The sequence below is a fragment of the Camelus dromedarius genome, chromosome 20, assembly GCF_036321535.1.
Source record: "Camelus dromedarius isolate mCamDro1 chromosome 20, mCamDro1.pat, whole genome shotgun sequence".
Taxonomy (NCBI): Eukaryota; Metazoa; Chordata; class Mammalia; order Artiodactyla; family Camelidae; genus Camelus; species Camelus dromedarius.
This window is the reverse complement of record NC_087455.1, coordinates 1,521,303-1,531,353: the sequence shown is the minus strand read 5'-3', so window position 1 is coordinate 1,531,353 and position 10,051 is coordinate 1,521,303. Positions and strand designations below refer to the sequence as shown.

Below are 10,051 nucleotides of genomic sequence, written 5' to 3'. Positions count from 1 at the left end.
GGTCCCAGGGCCGCAATCCAGATTCAGACACCATCCTGAGGGCAGGCCAGGCGTGGGTGAGGTGTGCGTTATAAGTGGGTAGGGCAAAGGAGGGAGGTGGGGGGCCTGGGCCAGGGTGGGGCACGTGGGAAGATTCTAGATGTTGGCGTGAAGCATCACAGATCCGGTCAGACCTGAGAGGGCAGGGAGTAGGCGTCAAGGATGACCCCCAGGCTCTGGGCCCAGCAGCCTCTGGGGAGTTCTCAGCTCACAAGGCCACAGGAAACACCTGGCAGGGCCACCGAGCACCTCCAGTTGCGAGGCTCTCTGGGCCCCGGGCCGGTTAGCGTCAGGGTCTGAGGGGGCGGCCACAGGGCCCAGCTGAGGAAGGGGCGGGGGAGGGGCGCGCGAGGCAAGGCCCAGGGGCCAGCGGGAACGGAACACGTCACATTTAATAGGGAACTAAAAAAGCACAACACAACACAACACAATCAACTGCAGCTGTCAGGTGACATACTGGGACAGTTCGACGACATCTTCAAAGAAGATCTTGTAGAACTTCCGGCTCTCAGAGTCGGGGTCCTGCTTGAGAAGCTCCAAGTCTGCAGCAGAGACCCGGGGCCTGACCGCGCAGCCCCTGGGGTGGGACTGGGGGGGGGCAGCCTGCCGCGGCGCTGCGGACAGGCGCCCGTGGGGGGACGGGACCCTGCCCCGGGAAACACTGGTCTGTGGGAGACACTGCCCTGCTGGGGGCTCCATCGGAGGGGTGGGCCCCAGGGGACCTGGCCCTGTCCCCAAAGCCCACGTGAGGTGTGTGTGGGGAGGCCCAACCCGGCGCAGGGCGGCCCTGTGCTCACACTTCCTGAGGGTGCTCACGTCGTCCTTCTTCAGGCAGAAGCAGAGGTCGGCGAAGTAGTCCTGCAGGAGTCCCCCTGGGTGGGAAGGAGGTGGGGCCGTGGGTGCCCGGCCACTGAGGGAGGCCGGGGTCTGGCTGAGGGGCCGGTGCTCCCAGCCGGGGGCCAGCACCACTGCCCCTTCTGGAGCGGACCTCAGGGTTGGGGCTGGGGGGCTGGCACCTACCAATGAACTTCATGGCCACGAGCTTCAGATGCCTGTCAGGACTGACCAGATAAACCAGCGCCCGCATGAGAAACTGGTGGTAGTTGCCAAAGTTGCTCTCCACCTGGAGTGGAGAAGAGCTGAGTTGGTGGCAGGCTGGGGTCCATGTGGCCCTCCGGTCCTGCCTGAGGCCCCATGCTGCTCAGCGTTCCCAGCCTGGAAAGAGGAGGGCCACCACACCCTGGGTCCAGGGCCAGGAAGCTGGGCCCCGGCACGGACGAGGCGGGGAGGGGCAGAGCCGTGGCTTTGCAGGACCAGCTCTCCTTCCACCTGTCAGGACGGGAGCCTGTGCGAAGGGACCTGGGACTTTGCAGACCAGTTGACTCTCCCTCCAGGGAGTCCTCCAGGAAGTCACCTCTGCCCCTCCCAGGATGGCTTCAGCAATGGGTCCAGGCCTGTCAGAGCCAATGGGATGCGGGCAGTCCTTGGGGCTCCTCCATGCGGAGGGCGAGGAGACGGGGCACCTGCACCAGGGTTGGGGCACCGTGCTTTTCTGCCACATGCACAACCACGAGTCCGATGAATACATCCCGGTGCCTCGGACCCCAAGGTCACCCCATTCCCCACACCTCCCAGAGAGACCAACCCATGGGCCCACTGCCTGCTCCTGCCCCGGCCACGCTCTCCCCGGGTGAGGGGCACTCCTGCAGCGGGGGCACCTTCCTCACTCTGGCTCCTCGCTGGCCAGGATGACCCACAGGGCTGCCTTTCTACCCCTAGGACCTCACAATGGGACTTTACTGGGGGAGAAGGCCTTTAAAGGGGCAGTCCAGCTAAGTGAGATCATACAGGTGGGCCCGGATCCAACACACTTGGCGCCCTCATACAAAGGGGGGGCGTGGAGCAGGGGCAGAGGCTCCTCAGGGAGACCCTGTGGGAAGGCCACAGTGATGCTGCTGCTGCTGAGACCCAAGGGGCTACAGGAGCTGGAGAGGCGCAGGACAGAGCTGTCCCCAGTGCCTTCGCAGGGAGCGCGGCCCTGCCAATGCCTCCACCTCGGACTCCAGATTCCAGACGGCGAGGTAATGCACTTCTGCTGTATAAGTCAGTTTGTGGCACTTTGTCACATGGCCCAGGAAACCAATACAGGCCAGAAATTCCTAATGCTGCTCCAGAGAGAGGCGCTAACGCAGGGAAAACAGAAAGAGGGTTACGGCGTGAGAGCTGGGAAAGTGGAATTTAATGGGCTTCATTGGTGCTTGGTATTTAAACGTGGGGAAATGTTTAAATGTGGACATTTTGTTTCTTCTGTTCATGACTTTTGAAAATAGGGTGCTGACGTGCACCTGCCACCACGTGTGGTGTCAGGAAACAATCAGGGAACCCACCCGGCCCCGGTGCGGGGCGCAGGAGGCCATGGCCCGGGCGAGCCGGTGGGGAGAGGCTCAGCCCCGGCGCCACGCGTTCGCAGGAGGACAGCTGCCCAGCGCGGAGCTGTGGACTTCCTGCATCAGACACCAGCGACGAACACGCAGCCCACACGCCTCCACTGTGACAAAACCCCAGATTGAAGCAGCTTTCAGAAACGCTTACAGATTGGGTCGATGTGTGAGAACTCGACAGTGCGGCAGGAAAGGATGCTGGCCGTGCCGCTGAGAGACGGTGAGGGAGAGTTCTGGAAAGGGGCTGCCTTTTGCAGGCAGGGCCCCTGTCATCGGCAGCACCCGGCAGAGTCCAGCCCGTGGCGCAAGGCAGCCTGCGGAGACCCGGTCCCGAAACCCCGGCCGACGGACAGCAACTGTTTCCCTTTGAATAAAACTGCAGAAATTCTAGGAAGGTGTGACAATGGCAAAACCTCTGAAACCCAGGGGTGTCTAGGTGGGGAAAGAAGATTCATAAGAAAGGAAGGCGGTGAAGACTTAACGTTCAAACCTTCACCTTCTCGTCCTGGTGATGCTGGGTCTTTTTCACAGAGCGTGAAACAGGCAGGAGACAGACCTTTGCAGCTAACTTAGGATTTTACTCCACATTCAGAGGTGTGTCAATAGTTTGTGACTGGTTCGTAAATAAACGTTCGGGGAAATGTTCTTTGTGAAACCCACGCGCCGCCGTCGGTGATGGGCGGACGTGATGGCAGTGGTGCTGACCGCTGAACATTTCCCAGGCGGACTGTGTAACAAGTCAACGAGATGAATGCACTGGGCACTAAGCAGGCGGCAAATGGCAGTGCACGGACCTCCTCGTGCCCGGAAACGCCCGCCCCCCGACGAAAGACTATCAACGACACACTTCCTTTCAAGCCCTTGGCAGAACAAGCCCAGGGAGACCAGCTACCCCAGGGCAGAGGCGGCCAGGACACACCCTGAACGGTAGGCTCGGGGCTGGTGCTCTGGCGTCTCCCGTGGTGGGGCAGGCGTCGGCTCTGGGAGCCTGATGCAGCTTCCCAGGGAAAGAAGACTGACCCGCAGACCCAGGCAAGCAGAGAAAGAAGGGGAACCCTGGCCCCAAACAGGCACCTTGAGGACCTAGGGCAGGAGGACTCTGCAAGCAGGCAGAGTCAGACTGAGAGTCTCTCTCTATCTCGGCCCCAGTTAGGAGCAAGAGAAAAGGAACATTTCTTGAGAAACAGTAACCACGGCCCAGAGAAAGCCTCGTGAGGACCTGGGATTGGATTATGATGTGGGCATCCTGGGACCCCAGCGCAGAGAAATGCAGGCGGAACCACCCTGGGCGGGGAGGACCTGGGATGCCCCACAGCCCCAGACACCCCACAGCAGGCCATCTCCAGCCCGACCCGACGGGACGCCCGTGGAGAAAGGGCCACAGTGCAAACGGCAAGCCCATGGAGGGGAGGCCACCGCAGCAGGAGCCAGGAAAGGCCTGGAGCCATGGAGCTCCCGAGAAGCCGGCCACCAAGCAGAGGTCACACAGGGGATCTTTAAACAATTACATTACTCATAAGAGAGGACAAGACTGAAGGAAGTACAGGCAGGCTCATGGAAGAGGCAACAGAGAAAGCAAAGGGAACCCGCGGCCCCCGTGGGGGCGACACGGATGGGCATGTGAAGAGGAAGGGAGGCGGAGCTAGTGAGCTGGGAGATGACCCGGAAGCAAAACGGCCCGAACACAGCGTCAAGAGGAAAAGATGGAGACCGAGGGTGAGGTTCAGACAGCGGACAACAGGACCGTCCGACAGCGATAGAGGGTGGGAGGTTCGCCTCATTGTCCCCGTTACTGATTATTTTTTGCCTCTCAGCTCCAGATCCACCCATGTTGGCTGCTCTGGAAACCCGGATCTGGGCCCTCGGGCCCCAGAGTGCTGGCGGCAGGCACCACGGAGAGACCCGAGACGCTGCAGGTGGAAGGGACTTGCGCCCTGACTCTGGGTCCTCACTCGCCAGCTGTGGGGGGCGCCAGGCTCCCGGGTGGGCAGCGTCCACGCACCAGGTCATGGTGCACGTCGGCCCCTGCGCGTGGGGTGTGGTGGCCAGCACCTCGAAGGGGCAGCACCTTCCTCTGGGACCTCCTTCAGCAGCTTTGCGGTGAGTGTCCCGTGCCAGCTCCTGAGACTCTTTCTGGGATATCCGAGGGCTCATCTTCTGCACCACGTGGAGATGAACCTCTTCTCTGACACGGAGCAAGTCATGCGCATTCGAGGCCCGGCGCTCAGCCCATGGTGGGGGGCTCCCTTGGGTGCTCCCATCAGCCCTCAGGCGGCAGCCATCACAGTGTCACGACGGCACGGCGCGTGCCGCGCAGGAGGGTCCCTGCTGTCCCTGCGCCCTTCCGGCTCCCCTTGCCCCCCTCCCAGCCTCCCCCTTGTCGCGCTGGGCCCCTGCTGCAGCTGGTAATTCTTTACATTACCCTCTTCCTGCTCAAATCGCCGTATGGAGTCTATCTCCCAAGTGGATCTGGACACAGAGCATTCACAGTCGTGATCGAGGCCAGAAGGAGCAAGTGTGGCAGCCCCTGGGCCTCCGAGGCCTGAGCCACAGCCGGCATGTCACCGTAGTGAACCCCAGGTGGCAGCCAGGTGCATGAACTGGGCCGCCAGGGTCCCATCACCCAGGGGCAAGGGGCCAAGCCCTGCACTAGAGCTCAAAGGCACTCCCAAGCCAGTCCCCGAGCCCCCTCTTGCTGGTCCTCCTGGACCCCTCACAGTACCAGCACTGTTCCACAGAGCAGGGAGGAACTTCTCAATCAGACCCAAAAGCACAAACCGTGGGAAAGTAATACACTCGGCTACATTAAAACTCCAAACTTCTGCCCAACCAGAGACGCCGTTAGCAGAGTACAAGGACGAGTCATACACTGGGCAGAATTAACGGCAATACAGACAACTGGCCCAGGCCCCGCCCCCAGAGCGCACAGAGAAGTCACACCTGGCACGCGTTTCTGAGCAAAAGACAAACAACGCCACACGCGGTGGGTGAAGGATCTGAGCAGGTGAGTCGGGTGGAGGCGCCCTGGCTGGCTGGCTCCCGACGGGGTCTGGCCCCACAAGACCCCTGTCACCCTGGGAGGGCGGTGCCCACTTGGAGACCTGGCTCAGCCTCTCTCTCCCAGCCTCAGCAGGGTCCCCAGGTCGCCTCGGACACCTGGATGAGGTCCGGCATGGACCAGGCATGAGGCCCACAGGAGCCCTCGGCCAAGCTGCTCCCCTGGCAGCCAGGGGAGCCCCAGCAGGGCGGGCGCTGAGGGTCCGCTTGTCTCCCACTCTTAGGGCAGAGAGAGCGACTGCAGTCAGAAATACACTGACCGCCAGGACACGGAGCTCTCCTCAGCCCGTTCACGCCCACCTCCACACAGAGCTCCTGGGCAAGGGATGGGGTCCCAGGAACGTCTGCGGGGTCAAGGGTCTGGGAGCTAAAGTGCCCTCCCCACGTCTGCCCAGGGCCCCCCGATGGCAAAGCGAGGGGTGCCGCCAGGCAGGGCTCCCTGTCCCGGTCCAGGCGCATGGTGGGGGTGCGGCCTCCCACACGGCCCACCTTGGAGGCCCCGAGCTCCATCACCGAGGAACCACACTTTCCTCCCAGAGGCTGAAGTCTCCGGCCCAGCATGCAGCAGGCACTAATAAACATGCCCAGGACCAAGTCAGACAGCACTGAGGGGGCCTCGGCATATGCATACCCCCACCTGGGTGCCCCTGAGAGGGGCTGGCGGTGAGCCGAGGACCAGAGGGCCCTGCCTGCACACAGCCGGTCTCCACCCTCCGGGCCTCCTGCTCCCCCTCCAGCAGGGTGCTGGCATCTTACCATGTAGATTAAAATGTCGTTCTCGGCACCCAGGCCACGGCCCCAGGCCAATTTGCCAAACAGCTCCTTCCGAAACTCCCACCTCAGCAAGACGGCGCAGCGCAGGAAGGTGAGCTTGGCCTTCTGCGGGTGCCGAGAGAGGTGCGTCACCACCTGCCCATCACGATGCCCCGCTCCGGGCAGACCCCCGAGGGTCCCCCGCCCAGCAAGCACCCCGCTCACAGCTGTGCCCGGGCCGTGTAGCCTGCACGGGCCCTGGAGGGGAGCTGCACCGTGGGAGGAAGGGGCGCCCCCACGACACGGTCTTTACTCCAGGCCCCACGAGTGTCCTGCTCTCATTCACAGGAAGATCCCAGAAAGGCCAGTGGTAACCTGGCCACTCAGTCCTCTCTCTGAGGGTCCAGGGGATGGGCACCCAAGGCAAGAGCACTGGCTCTTTGCTCACCAGCCTCAGCACCACGGCCCCTGGGCTCACAGCTCCTTTAGAGGGTCCCTGTGTCCCTGTGGTGGGCAGAACCCATCGCCACACCTGCTCCGAGGCACACGGGTTGGAGCCCTGACCCCCAGGACTCCAGGACATGGACGTACTTGGAGAAAAGGTCTTTAAAGGTGTGATTAAATTAAAATGAAGTCATGAGAGTGGGCCCTAAGCCAGTATGACCAGTGTCCTTATAAGAAGAGGAGATCCGGAATCAGACAGCCACAGAGAGACGACCAAGTGAGGACACAAGGAGAAGACAGCCGTCCACATGCCAAAGAGAGGCCTTCCTGGTATTCACTCCCCAAAGCCCTTCGCCTCCCCTCCTGAGTACACACCGCAGGGGGCTCTGCGGCTCACACCTCTGTCCCTGGAGGGCTGGGCAACCTTCTTTCAGGCACTTCCTGACCACAAAGGAGGACCCTCTGTTCCTTCCTCCTCGACTCCCCCGCCCCCACTGGCCAGGCCAGGCCTACCCTCGACTTCTTGTGCGCCAGTTTCTCGGAGAATGAACCATGCTCCCTCAAACGGAGACCCTGGCCCCTGGGCAGCTCACCCTAAGATTATATCACTTCAGAAGCCTGGTTAGAAGCCTGCCTCCCCCAGGGAGCCTCCCTGGTTATCTTAGCCCTCTTTTCCTTCTTAATTTATTGGCCGTGCCCCTCGGTCTCCCGCCCAGCCACATCGCTCCTTACGCTCTTCACGCACCGTGCCCACCTGCCTTTCCTCTATCCACCTGTCAGCCCTTCCATCCATCCATCCATCCATTTAGCTGAGCGTTCACTCAGCTGCTGCCTCACGTCAGGCTCTGGGCTGGGGGCTGACCTTAAAGATCCACCTCTGAGGCAGACCCTCTCCCTCACTTGAGGGGTTCCCAGCCCATCAGGGCCATCAGCAATGGGCCCAGAGGGCTCTTGGGTCTGATGGATCTGGGGCACGGGCAGAAAGAAGGCATGGAACTAGTTTGCACTGAAGAGGCGGGAATTCAGGCAGCTCCCTGAGAGCTCAAGAAAGGGCTGGGAAGAAGGAGGAGGAGGCCCAAGCAGGCCCTGCCCACTGCCTTGTTGCTCAAGGCATGACCCACAGAGCTGGGTCCCTGTGGAATGGCTGGTAGCTTTGGGGCTGCCCCATGGATCTTTCGTGGGAGTTAAGCATGGTGCTTTTTCCTAGGGCAGGTGCCCTTGAGCAAGGCATGGTCTGGACCAGCAGCCCCCTTGGGGAGGGGGAGTGCGAAGGGCCCCGAATGCCAGGCTCCTGAGGCTGGTTTTATGTATGTGTGTGCTGGCAGGAGGCCTCTGAAGCCAGAGGAGGTTCACAGAGCCCTGGATCAGGGGAGAACCTGGGGGCAGGTGGAGCCCGGGAGTGGCCACCCTGGATGGGGCTTTTCCTTCTCTCCGTCTGCATGTTAACCTACAGGGCCAGGCTGGTCCTCCCTGTCTGGCCACCGTGGCCTCTCCAGGATGGCAGCCTTGCCCTGGTCTCCACTTACGGAGGCTGAGTCCTGAGGTGCCTGATCTATCTGCAGGCAGGTGGGTCCTCCCTGTCCTGCTCCCCAGGCTGCCCCCGGCTGGAGGATGCTGTCCAGCCAGAGGCACACCGGGTCACTTACCATGACCACATCAGGGCAGGAGTCCGCCAGGTGGAAGAGCAGCGGCACCAGGGCCTGGAAGGCGTGGCTCTTGAGCGCCTGCCGAAACTTCTTGCCGCCACTGTAGATAACATCTCCGTACAGGAAGATGGCTCCTCCACGCACGCCTTCCTTTTCCTGGCAAGGCAGGCAGGCCTTCCCCTCAGTCAGGAAATATCCTGGAACCCTGGGCCCAGGACAGCCCCAGCCCCACAAGCCACGTGCCCAGCTAGCTGCCACCCATTCTCACCTTCCTTTCCACCCCAGTGACTTGCAGAGGCCAGTATCTGCCATCACATCTGCCCCTTGTCAGCACAGCGCTAGCCAACTTCACCCCTCTACTCCACTGACCCCGCTGTCCAGGCCGCCCCTGATGCGCCAGCCACCCCCGCCACACCAGCTGCACGGCCTTCTCTCCAGGGCCGACCCTCTTCTCGCGTCTCCCCTCCGACGGCTGCAGCCTGACATGCACTGACGTCTTCTCCTGCTTTCTTCCTTTGTTGTCTAGGGGACCTCAGGCTGATAGGAACCACCCCTCCGCTCCCAGGCAGACCAGGATGGGGGTTAGAGCACAGGCCCTGGTGTCAGACCTGTCACCTTCTAGCTCTGTGACCCTGAGTAAGGCTCCTCCTGTGTGTGACTCAGTTTCCCCTTTCGTAGGAAGGGATGGACAACAGTGCCTTTGTCCTTGGCCTGTGGTGAGGACTGAATCCAACTGTCCTTTTATTCCTCCCGCCCCACCTCCTCTGGCCTTATCTGACCACCTCAGACAACAGCACCTGAGGTCTCCAGGACACATTCATGGAGGGCAGTGCCATCTGCCTTCTCGGCAGTCTCCATCTTCCTCTTCCTCACCTCCAGGAATGGCAGCATCAATTTCCCACCTGCCACCCCCAACTGGGGCTCAGCCCTAAGCCCTCATTCTGCCCTCTCCCCACAGTATGCCCTCAGTCCCTGAGGTCTGCCTTGCAGCCTGGCTGCCCCGCCTTGGTTTAAGCCTCACCACATTTACCTCACCTGATTTATTCAGAACCCCCGAAACCATTTACCCTGGCTCTACCTACTCATTTTCCACGTGGCGAACTTATGCTCGCCCTGCCCTCCACCCCGCCCGCAGCCTCTGGGTGGTTTGGGAGCACATAGTTATCGCTGAGGCAGCCTCGAGGCCGGGCGGAACCTTCCTTCCCTGGGGCCAGGTTCCCGCCGGAGCGCCAGCCGTGGACTCTACCCACAAGTCCGAGGGAAGCAGCTTAGGCTGCTCTGATTGGCGGGGGCGGGGGGCGGGGTAGCCTCGGCTGCTCGGATTGGGGGGGAGTTGGCTAGGGGGCTGCGCAGGCGCAGGGGTTCGGAGCATTTGGCTCACATTCTCGAACAGCTGCAGCAGGTGCTGGGCGATCTTGAGGCTGATGGCGCCGACGCCCTGGGTACCCAGACGGTGCAGGATGTCGCCCAGGATCTCCATCAAGCCCAGGAGGTCTTTGGGCTCGGGCTTCAGGAAGCTGTCCAGCAGCACGGCCAGCCGGTTCCGGAGCAGGACCACCTGCAGGGAGATGCAGCCGCCCCCTGGCCTGCGCCGCTCCCTCCTAAACAGGCTTCCCGGCCCAGCCTCAGAGACTGCCTCTCCTCTCACTTACTGCCCCTCTTTAAGCTCAG

The 10,051-nt window shown here is 61.9% G+C and overlaps 1 protein-coding gene across 1 annotated transcript in view; it reads right to left on the bottom strand.

Annotated features, from left to right (window-relative positions):
- Nucleotides 1-483: 483 nt before the first annotated feature.
- The window catches only part of LOC116149014 (maestro heat-like repeat family member 5), a 31,438-nt gene continuing 21,870 nt past the window's right edge, over nucleotides 484-10,051 (bottom strand). The window contains exons 20-24 of the mRNA XM_064476648.1: nucleotides 9,762-9,938; nucleotides 8,381-8,536; nucleotides 6,294-6,416; nucleotides 1,060-1,162; nucleotides 484-911 (exon numbers count right to left, since the gene is read on the bottom strand). Of these exons, the coding sequence (XP_064332718.1) occupies nucleotides 484-911; nucleotides 1,060-1,162; nucleotides 6,294-6,416; nucleotides 8,381-8,536; nucleotides 9,762-9,938 (987 nt within the window). The remainder of the gene's footprint in view (nucleotides 912-1,059; nucleotides 1,163-6,293; nucleotides 6,417-8,380; nucleotides 8,537-9,761; nucleotides 9,939-10,051) is intronic.